At 41.5% G+C, this 13,922-nt stretch overlaps 1 protein-coding gene across 6 annotated transcripts in view; it reads left to right on the forward strand.

The window, feature by feature from the left end:
• The window catches only part of LOC110499114 (thyroid hormone receptor alpha), a 195,738-nt gene that overhangs the window by 153,637 nt on the left and 28,179 nt on the right, over nt 1-13,922 (forward strand). Inside the window, exon 1 of one of the 6 annotated variants that reach the window (XM_090212667.1) lies at nt 8,724-9,038. The exons of 4 other annotated variants lie outside the window; for them this stretch is intronic. In XM_090212667.1, coding sequence (XP_090068793.1) covers nt 9,007-9,038 — 32 coding nt within the window. In that variant the 5' untranslated portion in view covers nt 8,724-9,006. Of the gene's footprint in view, nt 1-8,723; nt 9,039-13,922 lie in introns of those variants that run through there. One more of the 6 variants, XM_021576029.3, reaches the window with a different exon arrangement.

The following is a 13,922-nucleotide window of genomic DNA, read 5'->3' on the forward strand; positions in this document are numbered from 1 at the left end:
AAGTCCGGGCTCTGGCTGGGCCACTCAAGGACATTCCGAGACTTGTCCAGTAGCCACTCCTGCGTTGTCTTAGCTGTGTGCTTAGGGTCGTTGTCCTGTTGGAAGGTGAACCTTTGCCCCAGTCTGAGGTACTGAGCACTCCCTTTAAGAATAATGGAGGCCACCGTGTTCTTGGGGACCTTCAATGCTGGTACCCTTCCCCAACTATGTGCCTTGACACAATCCTGTCTCAGAGCTCTACGGTCAATTCCTTCAACCTCGTGGCTTGGTTTTTGCTCTGACATGCACTGTCAACTATGGGACCTTATATAGACAGGTGTGTGCCTTTCTAAATCATGTTCAATCAATTGAATTTACCACAGGTGGACTCCGATCAAGTTGTAGAAACTACTCAAGCATGATCAATAGAAACAGGATGGTCTTAATTTAAGGTTAGGTTTAAGGTTAGGGGTAGGCATTAAGGTTAGCAGTGTGGTTAAGGTTAGCTTTAAAATAGGATTTTATGACTGTAGCTGTGCCAGCTAGTGACCAGTCTGCAGAGCTGCCTCCAGAATAATTAACACAGCGACAGATTAGCGTTTGATGAAAAATGCTAATCTGCCCACTTCTCCATCAAAGATAATAAAACAAAAACACTATAATAAATACCACAGTAATATCCGCAGAAACACTACAGTAAATGCTACAGTATACTACAGTCCTAAAAAACACTACAGTAAATACTACAGTATACTACAATCAGCAAAAACTCACGTTAACTGTAGTGTATATACTATGGTAATTTTCTTTTACCACAGTATTTATACTATAACTTTAAATACTACAGCATACTATAGTAAATACTACAGTATTCACTGTAGTGTTTTTGCAAACTTTAGTCAGTGACTAGTACAGTAAAGGCAGCAAAAACACTACAGTGAATACCATAGTATTTATACCATTGTATGCTATAATATTTTTGTTCATGTGGGTGTGCTTGCACGTGTACCTGGGTGTGTGTGCATGTATGTGTGTGTATGTTGTTCCTTTGTGCTTGTGTCTGGTGTGTGTCATGTTTGTGACATATGGCCTCATGGAGAGGGTCTTTGGCTCCCTGGAATGCTGTGTCAAATTCCCCGGTGCTGATCCCTGTGGCAAATTACCAGGGCGCAAATGAAAGGAAAGCCAGACTAGATTACTCAACCGCGATGGACACCTGTCGCTAGATTAGCAACTGGGCTGGTGTGTGTGTATGTGTGTGTGTGTGCACATGTGTTTGGGATTCTGTGGGTTTGTATGTGTCTGTTTGTATAGTGGACGTTCAGGGCTAAATTAAGCCTGCTGTTGCTGTGTTAATTAAAGAGGAGGAATTAAAGAGCTTGCTAATCACATTGAAGTTGATTAAACGGTTTGCTACTGTAGTGGATTTCATTTTACTTCTCTAGGGTAGGGGGCAGCATTCGGAATTTTGGATGAAAAGCATTCCCAAATTAAACGGTGTGCTACTCGGGCCCAGAAGATATGATATGCCTATAACTGGTATATTTGGATAGAAAACACTCTAAAGTTTCCAAAACTGTTAAAATAGTGTCTGTGAGTATAACAGAACTGATTTAGCAGGCGAAAACCTGAGAAAAATCCATTCAGGAAGTCGTTTTTTCTTTGGTTTTGTAGATTTCTATTCAATGCCATTACAGTATCCATTGATTTGGGACTCTATTTGCAGTTCCTATGCCTTCCACTAGATGTCAACAGTCTTTACAAATCGTTTCAGGCTTGTATTCTTATAAATGAGGGAGTAAGACATGTCTGAACAAGTGGACCCTACCATGTCGCAGAGCTTTTTCATGTGCATGTGCATTTCTTGTTTACCTTTTACATTGACGACGTTATTGTTCGGTTGAAATATTATAGATCATTTAGGCTAAAAAACTACCTGACGATTGAATATAAACACAGTTTGACATGCTTCTATGAACTTTACGGATACAATTTGGATTTTTTTGTCTGATTGTTTTGACTGCGTTTGAGCCTGTGGATTACTGAAGAAAACACGCAAACAAAACAGAGGTTTTTGGATATAAAGAGACTTCATCGAACAAAAGGAACATTTATTGAGTAAATGAATGTCTTCTGATTGGTACCACATGAAGATCATCAAAGGTAAGGGATTCATTTTATCTCTATTTCTGAGTTTTGTAACGCTTCTGCTTGGCTGGTTACTGTTTGTAATAATTTGTCAACTGGGCTATGTTCTGGGCTAGGTATGTTCTGGGCTAGGTATGCTTTCGCCGAAAAACATTTTATAAATATGACACTGTGGTTGGTTTAACAAGAAGTTAATCTTTAAACCTATGTAAAATATGTTTTGTTTTCTGAATTTTTATAATGAGCATTTCTGTAATTGAATTCGGTGCTCTGCAATCTCACTGGATGTTGGCCAGATGGGACGCTAGCATCCCACGTACCCTAGAGAGGTTAAGCTCTCCTTCACTGTGTTGCCCTTCTATACCTTTGAAGTGATACAGGGGTTAAAAGGATAGTTCAATAAAATGACAGATGTAGACATTTGTTTTCCTAGTCAAGTGTGATCAAACGCACACAAACACACAAAAACACCCTTTAGTGGGGTGCAGGGACAAGAAATAGAGCCCGCACACTCACAACGTGTAAAATAGTAAATAACGGCTACTTCTCAGAGAGTTTTGAATTGTCAAGAGGCATTAAAACAAGGGTGTCCACTGTCAACATATCTATTTGTTATGGCCATCTAAATGCTAGCTATTAAAATCAGATCCAATAACAACATTAGAGGATTAGAAATCCAAGGCTGAAAAACAAAGGTGTCCATGTATGCCGATGAGTCAAGTTTTGTATTAAGTCCGCAAGCTAGATCCCTGCAATGTCTCATTGAAGTTCTAGATAACTTTTCTGTACTTTCTGGACTAAAACCTAATTATGATAAGTGTACAATATTACATATTGGATCTTTAAAAAATACAACTTTTACCTATAACATGAGCTGATGGTGAAGTAGATATACTTGGTATTCATATCACAAAATATATAAATAAGCTCTGCACAATGAATTTCAATAGAACACTTGTGAAATAGACAAGATCCTGCAACCATGGAGAGGTAAATACCTGTCTATTTATGGAAAAATTGCCCTGATTTAGTCCTTAGTCATATCTCAGTTTACTCACTTACGGCGCTGCCTACTCCCGATGATTCGTTTTTCAAATCACATGAGCAAATAATATTTCACTTTATCTGGGACGCTAAACCAGACAAAATAAAACATGCCTATCTATATAATGAATATCAATTGGGTGGGTTGAGATTATTACATATAAAAGCACTAAACCTCTCTCTGAAAGCTTCACTTATTAAAAAGTTTTACTTCAACCCTAAATGCTTCTCAAGTAGATAACTAAGAAAAGCTCATCCATTGTTTAAAAATGCCCTTTTTTGCCTTTGTGCACATTACAATGTCTCATTTTAGATTAATTGAGTATAGCTCTCTTTCAAACAAGCATTGCAGAGCTGGCTACAATTTCAATTTCATCCCAATGAAAGATAGAACAAATATTACAACAAATATTATGGCTGAACTCAAATGTGCTGGTTGATAAAATACTCAACGTCAGGGGGCGTGGTTAACAGTGTGCACCTCATCTCTCCTTTCACATCCAAACTGGATCGATATTTGGATTCAATGCAGACGAGAGCACTGTTGAATCAAGCATCACACAGATATGAGCTGGTGAAGGGTACCATGAGTGTTAATACTCTGAGGGAGAAGGCAGGTTATTCTCTTTGAGTCAGAAAGCAAAACTCATCCTAGTGACCCGTGAATGCATTGTCTGCAGCATTCGGTCACATGACAGCTCGAAAAGCCTCACTTCACTGTTGCACTAGAATTATTCCAATTCAAGCGAAACGGTCAAATGCGGCCTTTTCCCACAGCCTTTTCCCACCAAGGGCACTCTCTGGTTGAATTTCATCTCTTAGATTTCAATAATTTTCATTTAGATTTTTAAGGTCAACCACATTACAATGATTTTTAGATACGAAGACAATAAATATATATATATATATATAGAGTTGAAGTCGGAAGTTTACATACACCTTAACCAAATACAGTTTTTCACAATTCCTGACATTTAATTCCCTGTCTTAGGTCAGTTAGGATCACCACTTTTTTTAAGAATGTGAAATGTCTGAATAATAGTAGAGAGAATTATTTATTTCAATTTTTCTTTCTTTCATCACATTCCCAGTGGGTCAGAAGTTTACATACACTCTAGTATTTGGTAGCATTGCCTTTAAATTGTTTAACTTGTGTCAAACGTTTCAGGTAGCCTTCCACAAGCTTCCTGTAACGGCTCTCGTTGGTGGTAGGAAGAGTAGACCAAAGCGCAGTGTGGAAAGTGTTCATAATTATTTTATTCAAAAAACACTCAAACAAAATAACAAAAGCGAAAACGAAAGCGCATAGTTCTGTCAGCCTGCTAAGACACTAAACAGAAAACAAGATCCACAACTTAATGGTGGGAAAAAGGGCTGCCTAAGTATGATCGCCAATCAGAGACAACGATAGACAGCTGCCTCTGATTGGGAACCACACTAGGCCAAAAACAAAGAAACAGAAAACATAGAATTTGCCACCCAAGTCACACCCTGACATAACCAAACATAGAGCATAATAAGGATCTCTAAGGTCAGGGCATGACACTTCCCACAACAATTTGAGTAAATTTTGGCCCATTCCTCCTGCCAGAGCTGGTGTAACTGAGTCAAGTTTGTAGGCCTCCTTGCTCGCACACACTTTTTCAGTTCTGCCCACAACATTTTCTATAGGATTGAGGTCAGGGCTTTGTGATGGCCACCCCAATACCTTGACTTTGTTGTCCTTAAGCCATTTTGCCACAACTTTGGAAATATGTTTGGGGTCATTATTCATTTGGAAGACCCATTTCTGACCAAGCTTTAACTTCCTGAGACATCTTGAGATGTTGCATCAATATATCCACATAATATTCCTCCTCATGATGCCATCTATTTTGTGAAGTGCACCAGTCCCTCCTGCAGCAAAGCACCCCCACAACATGATGCAGCCACCCCCGTGCTTCACAGTTGGAATGGTGTTCTTCGGTTTGCAAGCATCCCCCTTTTTCCTCCAAACATAACTATGGTAATTATGGCCAAACAGTTATATTTTTGTTTCATCAGACCAGAGGACATTTCTCCAAAAAGTATGATCTTTGTCCCCATGTGCAGTTGCAAATCGTAGTCTGGCTTTTTTATGGCGGTTTTGGAGCAGTGGCTTCTTCCTTGTTGAGCGGCCTTTCAGGTTATGCTAATACAGGACTCGTTTTACTGTGGATATAGATACTTTTGTACCTGTTTCCTACAGCATCTTCACAATGTCCTTTGCTGTTGTTCTGGTATTGATTTGCACTTTTCGCACCAAAGTATGTTCATCTCTAGGAGACAGAACACGTCTCCTTCCTGAGTGGTATGACGGTTGCGTGATCCCATGGTGTTTATGCTTGCATGCTATTGATGTACCAATTTTATGGTACAGGGTGTATGAGATATATGAGAAATATAAAATAACACAAGATTCAAGACTTCGTGCTGTTCAGCTAAAAATTATTATATAGAATTCTTGCCACCAACAAACTGTTGAATATTTAGGGCATAAAATCATCTAAACTCTGCAGATTTTGTTGTGAGGATACAGAATCAATAGACCATTTATTTTGGTATTGCCCTCGAGTAGCCTGTTTCTGGACTCAGGTTCAGGAATGGCTGAAAATGCATAACGTTGATCTGAAATTGACCCTAGAAATAGTACTGTTAGGAGATCTGGAGAGACCAGGTCAGTCAATTACTAATATACTAATACTCTTAGTGAAAGTATTTATCTTCAACTCGCAATCTGTGGATTCTATTGGATAGATTGAGATTGTACGTTAAGCATCACAGCATAGTTGAAAGATACATGAATTTCCGAAGAGGGTGGCCAGTAGAGATAAGTGGGATGGGTTGAGGGAAGCTGAGGGTTGGGATGTGGAATTGGAGACAAGTGGGAGTGGAGTTGCTGGGCGGGAGATGGAATGATGGTCAAAGATAAAGTCAAAAGTAAAGTCAAAATAAAACATAATAAAAATTCAGTTTGAATGACACCGAGGGGCAGTGTTTTTACAGCTAATGCCGGTTTGGCTGAGGCTGATGCCGTGCAGGTGTTTGTACACATGCATATGCACACACTCTCATTCAAATACACGCATACACACACATATGTAATAGTGCCAGACATGCACTCAGATATATACAATTGGCATTGCTGTTATGATTTCAGTTGTCCTTGATGTCCTTTGTTTTTTGTTATTGCATTTAAGTTTGCTGTTTTCTTTTGTCTTTTTCTTTTTTCTCTTTAGTTAATTTTCTTCGTTGTTGGTGCATTGGGGGGTTCTTGGGGGTGGGGAATGGAATTATTATTATTTTTTTTTATTTTTTTTTATTTAAAAAAAATCTTCTTTGGGGGTTACTGTGGGAGGGGGATCTTGGAGGGTTTGGGTCCCCGTTTTTTATGGCCTGGTGGGAGATCTGCCGACTTGCCCTTGAGCAGGGCATTGACCCGGGATGCTTCTGTGTGTCGCTCTGAATGGGAGTCTGTTGGATGACTGTGTGGTGCAGTTGTTGAGCGGCTTCACTGCAGGTATATTGTATGTTTTGGAAATGCAATCAGATATTTTTACGAAATTCCAATGATTTTTTTTTTTTTTTAACTACGTTTGGATCCTGCAAGGATCTTCGTCAGGTCAGGATCTAAATTATTGTTTGTTTATTAATAAAAAGGTACGTGGTAGAGCTTATGAGTGTGCAACATTTGTTTCCTTACCTTGAAAGCAGTCTATGAACAAGGAGTGACTGCAATCTACACTTTGGTTTTTGTTAAACTAGCCTCTGTGGACCGCAGTCACTCCTGCTTTTCAAGTTAGGCAACACAAATTTAAATCTAGCATTTTGCTGATCTATCCCTTTAACTGCACTGCTAAGGTGAGAGTAGCTCTTGTACTATTGCCCTTAATAATAACAATGGCATATAGTAATATTAGATGTTGTGGTTTTGTGGGTGCTGATGGTAGCAAATGGTAGCTCTTGTACTATTGCCCTTAATAATAACAATGGCATATAGTAATATTAGATGTTGTGGTTTTGTGGGTGCTGATGGTAGCAAATGGCTTAGCATTAGCTTTTTTTGTTTCCTTATTGGTTTTGGTTTTCAACCTTGCCAAAAAAGGCAATGTCCTATCTAACACACGCACACACACGCACACACACACACACACACACACACACACACACACACACACACACACACACACACACGCACGCACGCACACATCCATTCAGACAAGACAACAGCATTTGTATTTCGACACATTTTTGCAGTCTGAAAACGACCGACTTCAGTTGAGAGATCCATTCAAACAAGCCTTTTTATGAATAGATAACAGCCATCTAGCACATTGCATTTGACCTCCTTGAACTTCTCCAGCCTCTGTGGCTCTGTTTAATTCAATTGCCATACCAAACAATGCAATTGAAGTCACTGGAGACATAAACAAGATTTTGGCCCAATTGGCTTTTCCTTGCCCTGCTGACGTCAGGATTTCCCACCATGGCTTCGCTATACGAGCTTTGTCCTCTCAATATTGCTTTTATGACTTCCTTGTGTCATATGGAAATGAATAGCAGTAGATGTGATGCTCAGGTTGATAACGAACAATATGAAAAGCAACAATGCCTGTAGTACCCTATTGTTATCTTGTTACGCATTCATTGGACATGTAAGACAAACAATGTTACGATTTCCTTTTGGCATGGGCCTCAATCATAACCAGAATCATAATTGCTTGCTGTTTCCCTCTCTCTTTGTTTCTTTTTCTCTCTCTCAAGTCAGTAATGACAAGGATTAACCTCTTCAAACCAATCCACACACATCACCACAAGAGGCCAGTCCTAGACAGACAGACAGACAGACAGACAGATGTGCATGTGTGTATGACCTGCTCTCAATACTTATTTTCACCATAATTTGCAAATAAATTCATTAGAAATCCTACAATGTGATTTTCTGGAGAAAAAAAATCTAATTTTGTCTGTCATAGTTGAAGTGTACCTATGATGAAAATTACAGGCCTCTCTCATCTTTTAAAGTGGGAGAACTTGCACAATTGGTGGCTCACTAAATATTTTTTTGCCCCACTGTATAATAAAGTCAGCCTTCCGTGAAAGTACCACAACTTGTTTCCTTTAGTATTAGTATTTCAGTGCCCGAAAACTTGAGTCACACGAAATCACATCTGTGCCAGTTTAAAGGTGTCAGTCAATCTACTTGTAAGTTTGATTATATTTCTTTGTTGTTTCTTCACTCGAGTATTGCCAATCTCTGTTTTGCCTCAAAATTGTTTTGAAGCGCAAAACTGGGTTGTTGGCAATTAGCTACGTTTCGAAATAGCCCTCATTTCAAGATATTGAGCTTTTGGCTCCGTCGCTGAGGTACAAGAATATACCCATCGAGCCTGCCTTTGAGGTCAGAGCTGACAGCTACCTGTTTGTTGCCATATCAGCCTACCTTCAATCATCCCCAAACCTGCTGTCAACCCCTCAGGTGGAGAGGCTGGCCCACAGCCAATCATGAGCATGGGTGGGTCTAACAGGAGAGTGAGAGCCACAGACACGAGAGAGAGTGAGAAAATGACAGTGAAAAGCACAGCGTTGAGATTGTAGGAGGGATTCAGAGAAACAGATCAGCCAGAGAGAGTCTGCAGGGATTCATACAGCGAGAGAGAGACTGAGAGAGTGAAAAAGAGAGGCAGAGTGGGTGTGTGTGCTAGCGAGCCAAGGTCTTTTCAGAGCTAAACATAGCAAGGTTGGCAGCAGTGTCAGTGTACAGTAGATGTGACTCGTATTTGCCAGCGCTGTTTGAGGCCAGCAACTCTTCTCGCCATGCATATTCTACACTCGCACTGCGTCATAAGGTCAGAAATGGTCTTCTTTTTTGGACTGTCAACTTTTGTTTAGCAGATGAATTGTCTCGTGTTGGTGTTGTTGGGGGTCTGCTGTGTTGTTGTAGTTTTGGGCACAGGAATGATGGTACATAGGAAATAGGTCATGTTGCTTTCTTTACTACTTGAGTAAAGAAAGCAAGACTTTAAGGGTTCTTTAAAGGTTCCGACAAGGCACTTGGCCCCCTAATGGTACAAATGTGTAGCCTCACCATTTAAATGTGAAATCATTTGTTTGTTTTGTAAAAGATCCGTGCACAGTATTTTTTTCCCCTTCTTTTTCACTCTCTCTCGCCTCAGCAGAAGACTTGAGCTGTGAAGCTCTGAAGGGCATTTTTTTGATAGAGCACAACAGAAAGCGTTAAGAGGGGACTGGACGCTATAGGCTAGCTACTTCTGAGGGGTCCGCTAAAGTTTATCACTCCTCAGTCTCTGTCTGCTTGACTGTGATGATGGAGGTTGTGTATTTCTGAATGGATTACCTGAGGTGTGATGTTGTTAATGGAGGCTTGGAAGGTGGCAGTGGCATCCCTAGAGTAAATTTATTGACTTTTTAGCCTTTATTTAACTAGGCAAGTCAGTTAAGAACAAATTCTTATTTTTAATGATGGTCTAGGGACAGTGAGTTAGCTGCCTTGTTCAGGGGCAGAACGACAGATTTTTACCTTGTCAGCTCAGGGATTTGATCTTGCAACCTTTTGGTTATTAGTCCAACGCTCTAACCACTAGGCTACCTGCCGCCCCGTTGGGCGTTTTATTTGTGGGGTTGGTGGGCGATGGGGGTCGTGAGTAGGTGCGTGTGTGCGTAGCAGATGTGAAGACCCTGGTTGGGAAAACAGGGACGGAACTTTTTCTGTCTCTGTGTGTATGTATCAGGATACTAAGTGGTGTTGTTCTGTGTGTGTGTGTGTGTGTGTGTGTGTGTGTGTGTGTGTGTGTGTGTGTGTGTGTGTGTGTGTGTGTGTGAGTGAGTGCTGTGCATGCTTGTGTAGTTGTGCGACACAGGCAGCATCAGAAGGCCACAGGGTGGGAGGCTGTACTGTCAGTGGGTTGACAATTTGATGGCTATCACCCAGGGCATCGGCATATCTGATGGCTTTTGATGAGGAAGCCAAAGCTGGGAGTGACATTTACCGTTGGCTATCACCCAATGACAACGCTATACTTGCTGCATTGTTGTTACAGCTGGACATGTTCTATCGGTTCATCCCATAGTGGCACTCGATGATTGATATATACATACTAGATGACTGATATGGGGCGCCTTGTAGAAGCCACCATGCCACCATCTTGGTACTCCCCCACCATTGTAAAAAGTATTTTGTATGCAATAGAAATGCCTTTATTAATGTCTACAAACATTTCTGATAGGCTTATTATATTACAGACACGTTCGTACATACTTTGAAATTGTATTATGTCAGCTAGACATACAAATAAAAACAATGCAGAGTTTTTTAAAAAGTAAGAAGAATTTGCTAAATAAACTAAAGGAAAAATAGTAACACAAAACAACAATGACGAGGCTATATACAAGGGGTCAATGTGCAGGGGTACTGGTTACATGTAGGTAGGGATAAAGAGACTATGTATGCATAGATAATAAACAGAGAGTAGCAGCAGCGTATGTGAAGAGTGTGAAGGAATGTCAATATGCATGCATGTGTGTGTGTGTGTGTTTTGGAGTGTCAGTGTAGTATGTGTGAGTGTGGGGTTAGAGTCCTGTGAGTGTACATCGAGACTGTGCAAGAGAGTCAGTGCAAAACATTTTAATAGATAAGAATAAAATAAAGGGGGGGGGGGGGGGTCGATGTAAATACTTTGGTGGGTGACCATTTGATTAACAGTTCAACAGTTTAATTGCTTGGGGGTAGAAGCTGTTGAGGATCCTTTTGGTCCCAGACTTGGCGCTTCGGTACCGCTTGCCGTGTGGTAGCAGAAAGAACAGTCTATGACTTGGGTGGATGGAGTCTGACCATTTTTAGGGCGTTTCTCTGACAACGCCTGGTATTGAGGTCCTGGATGGCAGGAAGCTCGGCCCCAGTGATGTACTGGGCCGTACCCACTGCCCTCTGTAGCATCTTGTGGTCGGATGCCGAGCAGTTGCCATACCAAGCGGTGATGCAACCAGACAGGATGTTCTCGATGGTACAGGTGTAGAACTTTTTGAGGATCTGAGGTCCCATGCCAAATCTTTTCAGCCTCCTGAGGGGAAATAGTCAATGTCGAGCCCTCTTTACGATTGTCTTGGTGTGTTTGGACCATGATAGTTCGTTGGTGATGTGGACTCCAAGGAACTTGAAGCTCTCGACCTGCTCCACTACAGTCCTGATGATGTGAATGGTTGCGTACTCGAACCTCCTTTTCCTGTAGTCCACGATTAGCTCCTTTGTCTTAACCACGTTGAGGGAGAGGTTGTTGTCCTGGCACCACACTGCCAAGTCTCTGACTTCCTCCCTATAGTCGGTCTCATCGTTGTCGGTGATCAGGCCTACCACCATTGTGCATGGCTACGCAGTCGTGGGTGAACGGGGAGTACAGGAGGGGACTAAGTATGCACCCGTCAGGGGCCCCCGTGGTGAGGGTCAGCGTGGCAAATGTGTTGTTGCCTACCGTCACCAGCTGGGGCGGCCCGTCAAGAAGTCCAGGATTCAGTTGCAGAGTTAGGTGTTCATTCCGAAGGTATTTAGCTTAGTGATGAGCTTGGAGGGCACTATGGTGTTGAATGCTGAGCTGTAGTCAATTAATAAAACATTTTAAAAAGTGTATTTGTCACGTGAGCCGAATACAACAGGTGTAGTAGACCTTACAGTGAAATGCTTACTTACAGGCTCTAACCAATAGTGCAGAAAATGTATTAGGTGAACAATAGGTAAGTAAAGAACTAAAACAACAGTAAAAAGACAGGCTATATATAGTAGCGAGGCCATAAAAGTAGCGAGGCTACATACAGACACCGGTTAGTCAGGCTGATTGAGGTAGTATGTACATGTAGATATGGTTAAAGTCACTATGGATATATGAGGAACAGAGAGTAGCTGTAGCGTAAAAGAGGGGTTGGCGTGGGGTGGGTGGCGGCATTCTCACGAAGGTGTTCCTTTTGTCCAGGTGGGAAAGGGCAGTGTGGAGTGTAACAGAGATAGTGTCATCTGTGGATCTGTTAGAGTGGTATGTGAATTGGAGTGGGTCTAGGGTTTCTGAGAAGATGGTGTTGATGTGAGCCATGACCGGATCACTAATGATACTGTCCCCACTACAACAACAAAGTAGTTAAATACATGTAATTTTATCCTTGAAACATTTTCTTGAAATACTGTAGAATTCCATTATGTCCAATGGAGGACTGCTCCTACTGGGAGTGCCAATATGGCCGACCTGTAGCTTCAAAGCCTTTCAATGGCCAGTACATAGCATCAGCAATCCAGGGTTTACAGTGCATTTGGAAAGTTTTCCACGTTTTGTTACTTCACAGCCTTATTCTAAAATGGATTCATTTTTTCCCCCTCATCAATCTACACACAATACCCTATAATGACAAAGTAAAAACAGTTTTTTAGACATTTTAGCAAATGTATTAAAAATAAATAACTGAAATATTACACTTACATAAGTATTCAGACCCTTTACTCAGTACTTTGTTGAAGCATATTTGGCAGCTATTACAGCCTGGAGTCTTCTTGGGTATGACGCTACAAGCTTGGCACACCTGTTTTTGAGGAGTTTCTCCCATTCTTCTCTGCAGATCCTCTCACGCTCTGTCAGGTTGGATGGGGAGCGTCACTGCACAGCTATTTTCAGGTCTCTCCAGAGATGTTTGATCGAGGTTCAAGTCCAGCCTCTGGCTGGGCCACTCAAGGACATTCAGAGACTTGTCCCGAAGCCACTGCTGCGTTGTCTTGGCTGTGTGCTTAGGGTCGTTGTCCTGTTGGAAGGTGAACCTTTTCCTAAGTGTGAGGTCTGTACTTTGCTCTGTTCATCTTTCCTTTAATCCTGTCTAGTCTCCCAGTCCCTGCCGCTGAAAACAGCCCCACAGCATGATGCTACCACCATCATGCATGACTGTAGGGATGGTATTGGCCAGGTGATGAGCGGTGCCTGGTTTCCTCCAGACGTGACGCTTGGCATTCAGGCCAAATAGTTCAATATTGGTATCATCAGACCAGAGAATGACCATGTTTCTCATGGTCTGAGAGTCCTTTAGGTGCCTTTTGTCAAACTCCAAGCAGGCTGTCATGTGCCTTTTACTGAGGAGTTGCTTCAGTCTGGCCACTCTACCATAAAGGCCTGAATGGTGGATTGCTGCAGAGATGGTTGTCCGTCTAGAAGGTTCTCCCATCTCAACAGAGGAACTCTGGAGCTTTGTCACCTCCCTGACCAAGGCCCTTCTCCCCCGACTGCTCAGTTTGGCTGCGTGGCCAGCTCTAGGAAGAGTCTTGGTGGTTCTTCCATTTAAGAATGATGGAGGACACCATTTTCTTAGGGACATTCAATGCTGCAGAAATGTTTTGGTACCCTTCCCCAAATCCTGTCTCGGAGTTCTACGGACAATTCCTTGAACCTCATGGCTTGGTTTTTGCTCTGACACTGTCAACTGTGGGACCTTATATAGAGAGATGTGTGTCTTTCCAAATCATGTCCAATCAATTGAAGTTACCACAGGTGGACTCCAATCAAGTTGTCGAAACATCTCAAGGATGATCAATGGAACATATATTTTTAACATATTTGCACACAACAAAAAAATATATGTTTTTTTCTTTGTCATTATGGGGTATTGTGTGTAGATTGATGAGAAAAAAAAGCATATTTAATTAATTTTAGAACGAGGCTGCAATGTAAGAAATGTTGAAAAAGTGA

This window comes from Oncorhynchus mykiss, chromosome 20 (assembly GCF_057628025.1).
Source record: "Oncorhynchus mykiss isolate SJ-2025 chromosome 20, ASM5762802v1, whole genome shotgun sequence".
Taxonomy (NCBI): Eukaryota; Metazoa; Chordata; class Actinopteri; order Salmoniformes; family Salmonidae; genus Oncorhynchus; species Oncorhynchus mykiss.